The following is a 16196-nucleotide window of genomic DNA, read 5'->3' as shown; positions in this document are numbered from 1 at the left end:
GTGCCAACACAGATGAACCTGGAGGGCATTTTGTTGGCGAAATAAGCCAGATAAAGAAATACAAATACTGTATCATTTATATGCAGAATCTAAAACAATCAAAAAATGATCTCATAGAAACAGAATAGAATGGTGGTGGTTAGGGGCTGCAAGGAGGGGGGAAATGAGATGTAGGTCAAAGGGCACAAACCTTCAGTTATAAGTTCTGAGGATCTATTATACGGCATGGTGACTATAGTTAATAGTACAATATTATATATTCAAAACTTTCTGAGAGTAGATCTTAAGCATTCTCACCAAAGAAGAGAGAGAGAGAGAGAGATCTTGATCTTAGCAATCATTACACAATGTATATTTATATTCAAGCATCTCATTGTGCACTCTAAATACATTCAATTGGATTTGCCATGTATTCCTCAACAAAGTTGGGAGAAGAAAATCACAATGGACCCTGGGAAAGGAAGATGTCAATTCACTCCTCCCCTCTGCTAACCCCAACTTCTTTCTTCTCTCAGTTACACAGCAAAAGCATAGAGACAGAGACACTAGTACAGCTGTCCTTGGTATCCACGGGGGATTGGTTCCAGGATCCCCTGTGGATACCAAAATCCATGGATGCTCAAGTCCCTTATACAAAATGGCAGAGTGTTTGCATATAAACTATGAACATCCTCTCATATACTTTAAATCATCTCTAAATTATTTACAATACCTAACACAATGTAAGTGCTATGTAACTAGGCATCACCGCGTGGCAAATTCAAGATTTGTTTTTTGGAAAATTCTAGATTTTTTTCCAAATATTTTTGATCAGTGGATGATTGAATTCAGGGATGCAGAACCTATGGCTACGGAGGGGAGACTGTACATGGATGACTAACAGTCATTTTAGTGTAAAATAGCAAAAACCAGTAAAAATGAGTATCAAAATGACAGGGCAAGCCTTATATCTGGGTCTGGATTAGAATGAATGAACACAGCAGGCAGCAGGCTAAGTTAACATTTCAGAAGTCTCCATTATGCCAAGTCTTGAGACAGGTTACACCTTAGAATGTGACAGCAGGTGGTTTTTTTAACATAAAAATATAATTTAGAAATGAAACTCCAAACATTTAAGGAACGCCTAAAACACCTTCCTAGAAACCTGATTCTACACAGTATACCTTTAAAAATGTCTCTAAATTGATTACTAGACTGCAACAAACCAAAATTTACTCTATCCTTCCCAAGTAGTAGCACAGGAATCCTCCATTTATTTTCCTAAGGAAAGAACATAGTGTTTTCATCCTTTGCTAACTTAAAGCATGCACCCCAGAGGAAGGAGGATGGAAGGTGGGGTGGGGAATCAATGCAGTTCCCCTTCCTTCATCCCCTAAGAAGGAATGTGCATATTCTCCCTGGAGTGGCCTCTCCTAATGACTTTGCTTATGAGTAGCAACCTGGTTGGTAGCAGCGGACTAATGAAAATCTTTTCTGAAGGAGGAGTTTGCAGAGCAAGCTTCCTATTCTTCTTAAACTATGAATTTCCAGTAGCTCTGGGAGAACTAGTGGACATTCAGGGAGATCTGAGTTCCACTGGGACATCTGGCCTGGCCACTGGCCTTCAACTCATCTCTCCTTCATCTCAGGGAAATCTTAGAAAAGTAGGACATGTCTCCTCATTTTTCAATTATTAAGGATTTTCATTCTTTTTTTTCTCACTCTGTGTCCAAATGTGGAGGTAGAATCTAATCTCAGGGGAAACAAAAGTGTGGCCCTGGGCTTCTTGACAGTGAGCACTTTGGCTACAAGATCCTAAAGTCTTTTCATTCCTAAGGGTCTATAGCTCCAAATTCTGAATAATGAAGAGGGTGACATGGGTCCCAGTCTATAAAACGACATTTTCTTTCGTAATGCTCTCAGTCATTAGCGATTCAGGGGGAGCGTGGGCAGGTGGTTCCATCCTTGTAAAGCTCGGGGTGGCTCCACAGAACTCAGTCCTGCCAACGCTCATAGCCCCTCTCTCCTGAAGTGGGCCATGGTCAAGCTTGCATGAGCATTAGCATAACCACACAGAAGATGTTAGGTTCAGGGGCTGCAGCTGGCTACCCACATCCTTCCCCCACCAGCTTCCTGAAGGCCCTGGTGTCCCCTCACTCCCCAGTCTTGAGTGTCCCCTCTCCGCTCACTGCACCAGCTTGCCAGAGACATTAGGTGGGATGTTTTTAAAGACGTGGATGGAAGTGAATATGGAGACAGAGAGTAATAAGGGCCCTGAAGAGATGTGGAACAATCTTTCATGGGGATCAAAGAGTTGGATAAGATAGAAGAGGGGTATTCAACAGCCAGAAAGTTGTTTTGTTTTTGGTTGTTTTCTTTGCACTCCAGTTTTAGGGAAGAGAAGAAAACTCACAACAGTGGTTTCCCTATAATACGCATGTTCCAGATTGTGTCTTTGGTTCAGAAAGCCTTTATTCAACTTTCCAACTTAAACAGAGGTTCTCATTCTTTTAAGGAGCCATGAATTCTTTAAGAATCTGATCTAATAAAAGTTATGAGCATAAAACAATGAATATAATGTTAATGATTTCACTGATCTCCTGAATCCTACGGGGGTCATGAATCCAAGGATAAGAACCTTCTGTAATTCCCAGAAAATGGGAGCTTTGTTAAGAAGAAAGAACTTTCAGCTCTAAAATTCCACACATTTAATTCAATAAACATTTATTATGCCTTCTTAAGAAGCAGGAATAAAAAATATGTGCTATCAGGACACAAAGGGAGAATGAGACTCAGTACCAGTTCCTGGAAACTCACAGTCTAGTGGTGAGGCAGAGCTGTACAAAGATGGTTACAAAATAAGGAAGAAAAAGGTAGGTAGCAGGAGAAAAGTGTTTATATCTTTTAGACAGCAAGAAAGAAAAATATCCTCAGCAAGAGCTTCTTACAAAGGAGGCATTCAAGATAAATCCCGAAGGATGTGTGTGACTCTGATGGACTTGAGAGGCTATAGAGATGATCCTCTAAGGGAAGGCAGCATGAGGATAGGCATCCAGAGATGTGAACGCTCACAGGGCAGCAAAGAGAGCAAGTCCCCAGATTGAGCTCAAGCTTAGATTATGGGCAGTGCTGTAGTACAAACTAGTCGAGGCATCCCCATTATGTTAGCCCTTATTCAGCCCTTATTCTTTCCACCCATTCAACCGGTCTCCTACAGATGTTTTTTCCTCCTCTCTTTCTTGCTTAATTGAACTCTGAAAATGATTGCCCCCTAGTTAAAGTTGTACTATGCACCTGATGTTTACTTCTCCAAGACAATACTCCCTAACATTCCTTTCCTTTGTGAGCATTCTTCATTCCAGAAAGAAGGTCACGGAACGATAACCTCGAGGGCTACTGGAACCTGTTCCGGAACCACCTGACGCCAGCCCTAATGATCTCAATGTCTCCAGGAGAAAAGAGGAATGCAAGACAACATCAGCCCTGATCCTTATCTAGAGCCTTATTTTCCACCCTGAAACTATAAGACCCCTTCTTATTTCCCAGGAAGAGGGGCACAGTCTTGAGGGCGTTACCCTGCTGTGGCCCCCTTTGCCTGGCAAAGCAATAGAGCTACTCTCTTCTGCTCCTCCAAAGCTGTCTCTGCGTTTCTGTTTGGCACCAGTGAACAGAGGCTGGGTTTTCGGCAACAGCAGGAACACACAAATATCAGAATAGAGAGATACATTTGGCTCTACTATGAAGAGCCTTAATATTAGGATGGCAGTGTGCTTTGCTGAAAAGAACAAAGGCTTTGCAATCAGCAGGAGACCAGATTTTGACTCTCGGTTTAGCCACCATATCTGTTAGTATGTCTTTAGCATGAGAAACGGAGTATTAAAAATGACTCAAACAATAAAAGATGTGTTATCTCATGTAACAAGAGGTCAGAGTTGATGGGGTTCCACGACTAAGTTAGCCTAACAATGTCATCAAGGACCCAAGGGATAAACATATACCCTTTCTGACAATGTCAACACAGGGTGCTACCTGCCCTCGTGTTTGCAAGGAGGCTGTGACACTTCTTTGCAGCATGTGCAGACGCAGCTACTTCCAGCAAAGAAAAAAAGAGCCTCTAGTGTATACATATGCTTTTGTTTTGTTTTAAATTAGAAAGGAAATCCTTTCCCAAAAGCCCTACCGACAAAATCTCTGCAGTTTCAGTGACCAGGATTCAGCCACATGCCCTCATAGCATGTGCAATAAAAACTGAGAAAACGAGGTGGGCTCCGCCAGCAAAGAAAAAGTGGGGAGTGGCCACTACAGTTAGTAGTATCTGCCACTGCTTCACCTTGAATAAAGCACTTAAATACGGAATTGACTTCTCTTATTTAAATAAATAAATAAATATCAGTAAAATGAGAAGATAATGTTATCTTTTTTTTTTATCTTGTAGAGTTTTGGGAAGCAAACACAGTAGGAAGTGGGAAAACTCTCTGCAAATGTTAAAATACTGTGCAAATGTAAGCAGTTGTTATTATTAATAACATCTAGCATTTCGTGGATACCTACTTTGTATGCCAGACAAATTTCATTATTAAGGGCATTTCAAGTACTTACATGATTTTTTTTTTCCCCGATGAGAAAATCAAAGCTAAGTAACTTAAAGTACTCAGCTAGTAAGTGGGGGACAAGTTTAACTCACATTAGATACAGACTCTTATTCACTGTGCTTAACTCTCCCCATGGTATACTGCTTAATATGGGTATGATTGTTCCTAGAGGGAAGGCAGAACCACTGAAGGATCCTCACTTTACATTCAGTTCAATGGTACTGAAGTCCTGTTACCTATCAGACAAGGTACTGATCACAAACTCATCCCTTGTTCTGCCTTCTTCCAGAAATTCCTGGAATATTTTTTCCTTATAATGGACAAATTTGAGTTTTACATTTTTACTGACCTCAGATCAATGACATTTTTAATTTTTTTTTTTTTTTTTTAAATTGTTGAACCCTGGTGAAATCCTTTTTTGGGGAGTTGATCCTTCTACTTAACTCACAACAGAATTTGGCTGTCCCGGGATTAGGAGTTCCTGACAATGAATGTGCACACATTTAACTGCAAATTTCAACAGACTGTTTTATTATATCAACATTTTCAGGAGATTTACGTGAATGTATAATTGTGCTCCATTTGAGTTATCAAAGGGCAGAGAAATCAATAATTGCTAAACTAGATTAAGAAGCCCCAGAGGGAAGCTGAAAGGTTGATATGACGCAGGCACACACTCACAACCACACGTGAACTTGAAGCCATCAGACGGAAGTAATGCAGCACATACAAACACAAGTTGAAATGAAAAACCAGTAGAAAGAGAGGGATGAATTTGGGGTACAGGGCCAGCTAGAAAGCAGTTAGTAGATTTTTGCCTCTGGTAAGTCCTTAATCCCCAAATGACCTTCATGTTTTGTAGAAGCCCTCACATAATTTAATGTAATGTTTATTCATATGATATCCTCTGCATGACACTGAAATGGTGTTGAGTTAAACAGCCACTGGACGCCCCCCACCCCGGGGAACTTAAAAGACAAGACAGTCAACAGAGATGGAGACACAAACAGGGCATGCAGATAACCTAATCAACACTAGACACAGGGCAAATTGCAGCATATAGAAGAGCCTTTATGGAAGTGGAACGTTTTTTAGTAAAATTTGCTATGCCCTTCCTCTGAGTCTGTTTCCCTGTAGAGGTCATTTGCAGCTAATATATAAGGCTGGCCCAGGAGCTGTGGGACACTGTCCCAGGAGTTTGCACATGAGGAAAACTGTAGCTCTCACTGGAAGCAACGCACATCTCTTGCCACCTGTCTGCTGAAAGTCAAGTTCTTTCTTCTTAGTAACAAGTAAAGAAATGCTTTAAATTAAAAGCTATTACGCTCTAACCCTAGAGTCAAGTCATTACATTTAGCAAACAAATCCAAGCTTGTCAAACCCACCAGACCTAAGTTGCTTTTGGATGCAAATCTTGAATATAGAACCTTTCATCATCAACTTGCTCTTCAATTCCCCAAGGTGAGGGATGCTACCAACTCAGAAAAAAATAAAAAGTACTCTCTCCAAAATCTATTTCTCTTACAATGCCAAGCCAAACAGACTGACCGATGACACTTCATTCCTATATTTTTTCTTTCCTTCTCCTCCTCCTCTTCTTTTTTGAATAATAAAAAAGAGGATAATTTTCCAAACATAGATCCATATCTAGTGGATAATGTTGACCATTTCATACGCTTCTTCCTTTAATTAAATTACTCTGCCCTAAATTATACTCCATTTCAATCTTCTGTGTTACAGCAGAGGAAGTAGGGAGATGCTAAACTAAATGATATATTTTTTTCTAGAAAAGAGCAAGATATCAGAACCAATGTCATCCCAGAAGAGTATCAAGATAAAATGATTGCACAAAATATGAGGAAAATGCATATTCAAGACAAAACCTTGCTATATAGGGAAATAGAAAATATTAAAACAATAGTAAAATAGAAATATTAAAAAGAACTGGAGATCCAAAGCCAAAGCTTCAAGACATGAAAGCAAGTGAGGCTAGAGCATGGGGGGGAGAGAGGCTAGCAGCTCAGTGGGTGGTCTGGAGTGCTACAATGCAAGCAACCTATTGGAAATGTCCTCTGCAAGTCCATCATTTCATAATTAAAGAAACAAACTCTACACCACGTTCTCCTCATTCCCCTCCTAGTGCTTCAAAGGGAATGGACATGATATCCCAACCATCCTCCTTTGAGGTAGTCCCTCTTCAAATTAGGTCACCTGGTACTTACTGAAAGAAACACAAATAATGCAGAGAATTGTTAATTCAGAGCTGCAAAACAATAAAAAAAATATTTCTTGCAATATCTTCTCTCTGGAAATCTAGAAAACAAAACAGAGGAAACCTTCCATATGCTGAAGTAAAAGGGGTACAAAACTGAGTTTGGTAGGAGGGAGAGAGAGGGGATGTGAATAATGGAGAAATTCCCTTCCTTTCAACTTCTTTGAGGCACTGATCTGAGAAATAGATCTGCAAGCTCTCAAGTCACTGTCTGAAGTATAGACGCTATCTAAGTATTAAGACTCTTCCTATGCAAGAGCCCACACACAAGGTGAACATACCATTAAACAGCAAACAGCATGTTAATGATGAGGGGCCCTTCTGTTCATATGTTTCCTTATATTTAGCTTCGAAAGAAAGAAATGAAGCAAGACTTTCCCTTTCCACTTCTCCATCTTGGGCTTTATGCAGTTGTTCATGGGTCTAAAGAGGTTAAGTCAATTTTTAAAAAATATTAGTTTTCAAGGTTAACAGAACACACAGAAAGCTAATAAATAAAGATATGCATATTATGGTGATCCAGGCATCAGAACATGAACCTCAGTAAGACACTAGAATAAAATATGAAAAGAATGTAAGCTTTCTATTTTTTTCATTTTCTCTTCTCATTTACCAACCAGTGCAACTAACAAAAGCAACAAGAATAACACACTGAAACACTAGAGATAGTTCAAATAAGCTAAGTTCAAATATTTTCCTTTACTCTGGGAAAGTCTTAATGTGGACCAGAAAGAAGAGAAATAAATAAACGATAACCACTGACATCTCTAGGAGCAGATCTTTTATTAATATTTGCCTTGTCTGAGTGCTAAAGTGTGGTGAGACACAATTTGCCTAAAAGAAAATTCAAAGCTTAAAAACAGCTGGCTTAAAAGTGAAATTCAAATAACATCTTGAAATCCCAAGTCAAATATAATAATAAATAATAAAGGTTTGTGTTGGAGGAAAAACCCTATAGAAGTTAAGTGATTTTTATATGTTCCTTGTCATTTAGTCATGGAACCAAAATGCTTCTACATGATTCTAATTCTAATCCTCTACAATTGCATCTAGATGGATGGTGGGTGGTTATAAAAAAAAGTTAGCATTTTGCCACTCTTTGAAAGGAAACTTAGGACAAAATTGGAAGGGACTGGAAAGATTATCTAACTTCAACCACCTCATTTGACAAATGGTGTAGGTTACACTTTTAGAAGAATCAGTTTTTGAATAAGGAGCTTTGAGAGTAAAGAACAATCTTAAACCATATGCTGATTTGGGGTATGAAGCAGGAGTTCCCAGGTACAGGAGGAAGGACTGGATTGGGCCAGTTCTGAGCCCGGAGAGTTAAAGAGGTAACAGAAGTTGGTAGGACCAGGCATAGACCCAAGTCTTGTGAGAATGAAAGCCATACAATTTGCGGGCCTCACATTAAGAAAAATAATACAAAATTATTAATAAAATGAGATGTAACAGTCAAAATTTATTAGAATGACAAATTAGATCACAACGAATTACCAGTGCCTTAAAGATTTGCGTACTTTTCTTCTGAGACACCTTTAGGCAGTTTGGCAGAAATGAGGAAATAGAAATGTTTTCTGATTGCAACCTAGCTTCCCCTGTCCACCTGGGACAATCTACAACTCCCCAAAACTCTTAGCACTCACAGGAGCCCATGCCCACGAAGGCTCTGAATCTTAAGCTTCATTAACTTCACTGTAAATCCACAGTGAAGTAGGATTCCACATTAGATGCTCATTAAAACTTTTCAGTGGAGCTATCCATTTCAGCAGTCTTGGGCTATGAATCAGGAGACACAGACTTAAGTCTGAGCTCTGCTGCTAACACACTGTGACACTGAGGAAGCCAACGTGCCTCTTTGGGCTTCAGTTTCCTCCACGGTTATGCTACACGCTTGTAAGATCTCTTCCCAGTATAATATCATTCAACGCCCAATACCTTGATCTTCAATGTCACCAGGCTTAGTAAGTGCTATTGCCATTGCTTGAGCTCTGAGTCTTCCTTGATGCCATTCCTCTCTTTTCTCCCCAAACCGAATCAATCACTAAGTCCTATAAACCTCTCCCATCTAACCTCACATCAACCTGGTCTGGCCTAGTGCAATGCCTCTGACATCTCTGCCACCATCTCATCTTGCTTCCCTCAAGCCACCCTCTGTGCTGCTACCATTATAATCTTTCTAAAAATAGCAATCTGGGGCTTCCCTGGTGGTGCAGCGGTTAAGAATCCGCCTGCCAATGCAGGGGACACGGGTTCGAGCCCTGGTCTGGGAAGATCCCACATGCCACGGAGCAACTAGTCCCGTGAGCCACAACTACTGAGCCTGCGCGTCTGGAGCCTGTGCTCCGCAACAAGAGAGGCCGCAACAGTGAGAGGCCCGCGCACCGCGATGAAGAGTGGCCCCCACTTGCCACAACTGGAGAAAGCCCTCGCACAGAAACGAAGACCCAACACAGCCAAAAATAAATAAATAAATTTATTTTTTAAAAAAAGGCAATCTGGTCATCTTTTCCCACTCTTTAAAGCCTTTCTGTGGCCTCCCACTGAACTTAAAGTTTAAATTTCGTATGACCTACAAGGTCAAGTATGATATGGCTCCTACATTCATATTCAGATCAATGTCCTACCAATGCCTCCGTGAACTCAGACACAGTGTTCTCCTGCTGACCTAAAGAACTTCAATATCTGTTGATGGTGTGACTGACTGACTGTAGTTATATTGGTGATGGACTTTTCCAGGCATAAACAGCATGTTCCAGTTACATGAGCAATTATTGTAGCAAGCATCTGGAACACAGTGGGCTCAAAAAACCTGAGTAATTGCAACACAAGAGCACTGCCACTTAATGAAATTCCAATTTTAAGAATGACATTCCAAACACTTTGGATTTCCTCTTAGAAGTCCTGGCTGATTAAAGGATTAAACCTACAGATAATTCAATGCTGTGTATCTCTTTTGGGAGGGCTGAGTAGTTGTAAAACATGTCTGTGATCCAATCCAAAGGTTTATTGATTTTTCTGTCCTTTCAAGCAAAAGTGTTAGCTTTCATGCATAGACCTGTGAGACACCTGAAGGTTGGCCAGGACACTGCAGAGGCCCACTTCCCATTCTGTGAGTTTCTCCTATCTAGGAATGGACAGCCCTGGATAGGTGTAAGTCATTCAAAGTCTGAATGCCAGCTCTTTCAATAAATTCCTATGGCCCCCTCAAAACTGCCTCATCTGTACAGTGGGGACAAAGCCAAATAAAGTCTGTGTGGGTGGCAGGGTGGAGACCTAAAGTTAGAAGTTGAGAAGACTTGATTCTGGTTATAGAGCCAATTTTAATTCCTCATGTGATTTTAGCCAATTAGTTTAACTTTTTTCCTTTTTCCTATTAAACAGGATAAATAAAATTAGAATTCCCTTTTCTAACTGAATTATTATCACCAGTTTACTTTATTGAGTACTTAAAAAATTTTTTTGTCAGTCTGCTAAGCATTTTGAATAATATAATCCATATACATTTTTAACTATCTTATGAAACCAATGCTGCTGCTTCTTCCTTTTTTTCTTTTTTTTTTTTTTTTTTTTTTTGGTCTATTTTCAGATGGCAGATTAGAGAGTTTAAGGAATTTGCCTACCATCAGCTAGGAAAGCTGGGATTTAAACCCAAATAAACTGAGACCAGGGCTCAGGTGCTTTACCTGAGGAGAAAAAAAGAACTCTTTTAAAGAGAGGGAAAGAAAGAACTTGAAAGAGTTTCAAAGATTATACTTCTTGCTTTCAATCAACCTGAGGCTAAGCTCAGTCTGTCTGCCTTCCTGTCTTATCTATCCTATCTATCTTATTTTATCTCACCTTATCTCTATATATCTTTATCTATAGATATATATGTATCATTTATACAACTGTTTTTCTGGACACTGACCACAATGTATATTTGTTCTTCTAAGTGCTATCCAGGATGCAAAAAGAGGGAAAAGATACCCACCCACATTATACATTACAGCTGGGGAGAGACTCACAGCGCCTCCAGGTCAGAACTGAATGCTTTGTAAACTAAAAGGAGCAATCTCTAGCTAGAAGTAAATGGGACATTTCCAAGCTCTTACAGCAAGCCAGGTGCTTTACACACAGTGTGTCATTTAACTCACTTTACAATCGTAGGGAGATGGTTTTAGTTCTTCTCACATAGGAGATGTGATGGGCTAGGACTCAATCTAGCCTCAGTCTTCTTGGCTTCTGATCTGGAGCCAGGGCCTTGAGGGATGGGCTGAGTTCACTCTTCCACCATCCTGAGCATAGGGGTCATCTTTACGTCTCACTCACGGAGACCTCTGTGGATGCCACAGGCCAGAGGACCACAGCTCTCCTTACCCACCAGCAGGTATAAAACATGGAGTCCTCATGTCCAGAAAAGAGGAGAATGACTTCCCCCAAATCTCCAACAAGACCATCCATCTGCTACTCTGCTGATGAAGGACTCCATAAACTGAGTCACTCAAATGTCCCTCACTCCGACGCAGGAAATGAGGTTTCAGTCAAGAAGGATAAGAAAGGCTAGGAACAAATGATATCTCTATTCCCCATGGGAAATCAGTTGCAAAAATGGTTAAGTAAGTCACTGTTGCTTCCCTTATTTTTTAATCCTTTAATCCTAAATCAAGACACACAGTGAAATTTAGAAACCCAACACCCAGTGTGCCCTAGGAAATGCAAATCTCCCAGGAAAGACGCTGATTCCTTGCCTTGTGACTGGGCCACTGCGAACGGCTCTCGGCAGAGAAAAGGAGCAGCACTGTTCCCAGGGGGCAACAGGAACGCGAGGGGGTCACTGGGACCAGTTCAGCAAGTGACTCAGAGCCACTGGTGGAAGGAGACGCCTCAGCCAGAGCTCTCTCCCTGGCTGCTGCATGAGGTGGTAGGGGAAAAAAAGAAATCTATTTTCTTGAAAATGGAACCTCTTCTTTAGATTTCCTATTTTTTTTTTCCCTTTAAACTGTCCAAGATTAATGTGGCAAAAATAAAATGCCCGACAGGCTGCTTATTTTGACGTTTACTACAGCACATAAAAGTGAAGAATTAGCATGGAATGAATAATTTATTTAGTGCTTTACTGTTGTTTTAAACAAATCACTTTCATGAAAGCAATGTGTATTCAAGCAATAAATCATTGCTCAGCACTCTGTCGTGAGGAAAAGGTACCACGTGCCAGAATTATTGAATGGCAGTGTTTGGCGGGAGGCAGGCATGATACAGATAAAGGTGATATTCCTGCACAAAGGGATTTTGTCTGGATCCGGAGGAGGCTAGGTTTGAGTGAGTTTCAGGAAAGATACCCTCTTCCGTATTCACAAGGTTTAAATGAGCACCTACTTGAGCTAATGCATCTGATGTTATAACTAATACAGTGTAATTTAGGATTGTATCATAGCTATTACTATCTTATCACTGTATTTACTGTATTATACGCATTGTATTTATTTGCATTGTATATATAAATAAATACAACACAAATACAAATAAATACAATATGTGTTATATTATTACTATTTTATTATTGCAATGACTATGCGCCAAGCACAGCTAAGCATCTTGGATACACTATTGAAAGAAAACAGTGAGTGCTATGCCCTTGAGTTGATCACTATCCTATGGGCTTCAGACCACTTTATACAATGTGATAAGTATCATACAAAATGCTATGAGGACTTGCCTAGTAGGAGGATGGGAATCTGGAAAGATTTCATAGAGGTGGTGTCAGTGTATCCAGACCTTGGTTTAGCCAAGGGGCCTAGAGAAAGGGGAAGAACATTCACTACAGAAGTCTGCAAGGGACCAGAGGGCAGCAAGTGTGAAGCTCATGGGATATTTGGGTGGAAAGGTGTATGTTGACGTTGGGTAGAGAGTGAGGGTGGAGAAGGAAAAGAGAGGAGGGAGGCAGGAGAACAGGCTTCAGGGGGGGTCAGCAGGGATGCAGGATGGCCTCTGTGGGCCCTAGACACTGTGGCTCCTAGTGAGTTGGCTCCAGGGATCAGAAACTGAAAGCAGTTTCAGCCAGCACGGCAAAGATGCTGGTGCTACTCTTTACCAGCCTTGCTGATCACCAGATCTAACACAGCAAGGGAAACTGGTTCAGGTCAATGACAGAATGACCCTGCTACTCTTCTCACAGCCAAACCAGAGGTGGAACTGCTCTATAGTCCCAGCTTTATGAAGTTCTCAGAATGAAATCATATTCCTAGTTTTTCCCGGCAAACTAAACGTAACAGGGCTAAACTATCTCAGATTACAAATTTTGAAATGTCTTTTTTTCTTTCTTAAAAGTCAGTATCATAAAACCTGAGGTCTACTCTCCCCACTATTATTCAACATAGTTTTGGAAGTGTTAGCCACAGCAATCAGAGAAGAAAAAGAAATAAAAGGAATCCAAATCGGAAAAGAAGAAGTAAAGCTGTCACTGTTTGCAGATGACATGATACTATACACAGAGAATCCTAAAGATGCTACCAGAAAACTACTAGAGCTAATCAATGAATTTGGTAAAGTAGCAGGATACAAAATTAATGCACAAAAACCTCTTGCATTCCTATACACTAATGATGAAAAATCTGAAAGTGAAATTAAGGAAACACTCCCGTTTACCATTGCAACAAAAAGAATAAAATATCTAGGGATAAATCTACCTAAGGAGACAAAAGACCTGTATGCAGAAAATTATAGGACACTGATGAAAGAAATTAAAGATGATACAAATAGATGGAGAGATATACCATGTTCTTGGATTGGAAGAATCAACATTGTGAAAATGATTCTACTACCCAAAGCAATCTACAGATTCAATGCAATCCCTATCAAACTACCACTGGCATTTTTCACAGAACCAGAACAAAAAATTTCACAATTTGTATGGAAACACAAAAGACCCCGAATAGCAAAAGCAATCTTGAGAACGAAAAATGGAGCTGGAGGAATTAGGCTCCCTGACTTCAGACTATATTACAAAGCTACAGTAATCAAGACAGTTTGGTACTGGCACAAAAACAGAAACATAGATCAATGGAACAGGATAGAAAGCCCAGAGATAAACTCACACACATATGGTCACCTTATCTTTGATAAAGGAGGCAAGCATATACAGTGGAGAAAAGACAGCCTCTTCAATAAGTGGTGTTGGATAGCACAGGGAGATCAGCTCAGTGCTTTGTGACCACCTAGAGGGGTGGGATGGGGAGGGTGGGAGGGAGGGAGATGCAAGAGGGAAGAGATATGGGAACATATTGTATATGTATAACTGATTCACTTTGTTATAAAGCAGAAGCTAACACACCATTGTAAGGCAATTATACTTCAATAAAGATGTTTAAAAAAAAAAATAAGTGCTGTTGGGAAAACTGGACAGGTACATGTAAAAGTATGAAATTAGAACACTCCCTAACACCATACACAAAAATAAACTCAAAATGGATTAAAGACCTAAATGTAAGGCCAGACACTATCAAACTCTTAGAGGAAAACATAGGCAGAACACTCTATGACATAAATCACAGCAAGATCCTTTATGACCCACCTCCTAGAGAAATGGAAATAAAAACACAAATAAACAAACGGGACCTAATGAAACTTAAAAGCTTTTGCACAGCAAAGGAAACCATAAACAAGACCAAAAGACAACCCTCAGAATGGGAGAAAATATTTGCAAATGAAGCAACTGACAAAGGATTAATCTCCAAGATTTACAAGCAGCTCATGCAGCTCAATAACAAAAAAACAAACAACCCAATCCAAAAATGGGCAGAAGACCTAAATAGACATTTCTCCAAAGAAGATATACAGATTGCCAACAGACACATGAAAGAATGTTCAACATCGTTAATCATTAGAGAAATGCAAATCAAAACTACAATGAGATATCATCTCACACTGGTCAGAATGGCCATCATCAAAATATCTACAAACAATAAATGCTGGAGAGGGTGTGGAGAAAAGGGAACACTCTTGCACTGTTGGTGGGAATGTAAATTGATACAGCCACTATGGAGAACAGTATGGAGGTTCCTTAAAAAACTACAAATAGAACTACCATATGACCCAGCAATCCCACTACTGGGCATATACCCTGAGAAAACCATAATTCAAAAAAAGTCATGTACCAAAATGTTCATTGCAGCTGTATTTACAATAGTCAGGACATGGAAGCATCCTAAGTGTCCATCATCGGATGAATGGATAAAGAAGATGTGGCACATATATACAATGGAATATTACTCAGCCATAAAAAGAAACGAAATGGAGGTATTTGTAGTGAGGTGGATGGAGTTAGAGTCTGTCATACAGAGTGAAGTAAGTCAGAAAGAGAAAAACAAATACAGTATGCTAACACATATATATGGAATCTAAGGAAAAAAAAAAAAAAGGTCATGAAGAACCTAGTGGCAAGATGGGAATAAAGACACAGACCTACTAGAGAATGGACTTGAGGATATGGGGAGGGGGAGGGGTAAGATGTGACAGGGTGAGAGAGTGGCATGGACATATATACACTACCAAATGTAAAATAGATAGCTAGTGGGAAGCAGCCGCATAGCACAGGGAGATCAGCTCGGTGCTTTGTGACCACCTAGAGGGGTGGGATGGGGAGGGTGGGAGGGAGGGAGATGCAAGAGGGAAGAGATATGGGAACATATGTATATGTATAACTGATTCACTTTGTTATAAAGCAGAAACGAACACACTATTGTAAAGCAATTATACTCCAATAAAGATGTTAAAAAAACAAACAAACAAACAAACAAACAAAAAAACCTGAGGTCTGACATTCTAAGCTGCCATGCCTGCAGACCTCCATTACTCCTGGCAACTTGTGACAATTAGTACAGGATGATCATTTCTGTCACTTATAGCACAGAAGGCTGAGGGCTTGGTGTTTATACAACTGTAGGAAGAGCAAAATCCTTCCATTCTATCAATGGCATCGAAAGCTTCTGAATTATCTCATTTCTCTCTGGCTTAAATAATAGTATTTAAAAGCATGTCATCCTCAAGGATTTTAGAGAACCAGTATTTCCCATCCCTACCTTACGTGGTTTAAGAAAGAATGAACTTGCAACTTCTTTTGGATAGTTTCAACTTTGCCAAAAATTTGCTGAACACTGCAAACAACACTTCCGGCTACTAGAGTGAAGGTGACAGGCAGGGAAATGTCATGAATTTGATGCTTCTCATCACCTTAATGATATTTGCTGCTTAAAAAAAAAACAAACAAACAACTAGGTGTCAGCATTTTATCAAGCTCAGAGATAACTCGAAATGTTGCTGGCTACCAGTCAGCCAGAAACACTTCACTCTGGAAGAAATTAATCAATGGACAA

General features: G+C 40.0%; 1 protein-coding gene across 1 annotated transcript in view; it reads right to left on the bottom strand.

The window, feature by feature from the left end:
* Window positions 1-16196, bottom strand: part of SORCS1 (sortilin related VPS10 domain containing receptor 1) — a 414532-nt gene that overhangs the window by 376461 nt on the left and 21875 nt on the right. Inside the window, exon 3 of the mRNA XM_036829279.1 lies at window positions 3555-3754. Coding sequence (XP_036685174.1) covers window positions 3555-3754 — 200 coding nt within the window. The remainder of the gene's footprint in view (window positions 1-3554; window positions 3755-16196) is intronic.

This window comes from Balaenoptera musculus, chromosome 16, assembly GCF_009873245.2.
Source record: "Balaenoptera musculus isolate JJ_BM4_2016_0621 chromosome 16, mBalMus1.pri.v3, whole genome shotgun sequence".
NCBI lineage: Eukaryota > Metazoa > Chordata > Mammalia > Artiodactyla > Balaenopteridae > Balaenoptera > Balaenoptera musculus.
Note: the sequence above shows the minus strand (reverse complement) of the source record. Positions and strands in the feature narration are given on the sequence as shown.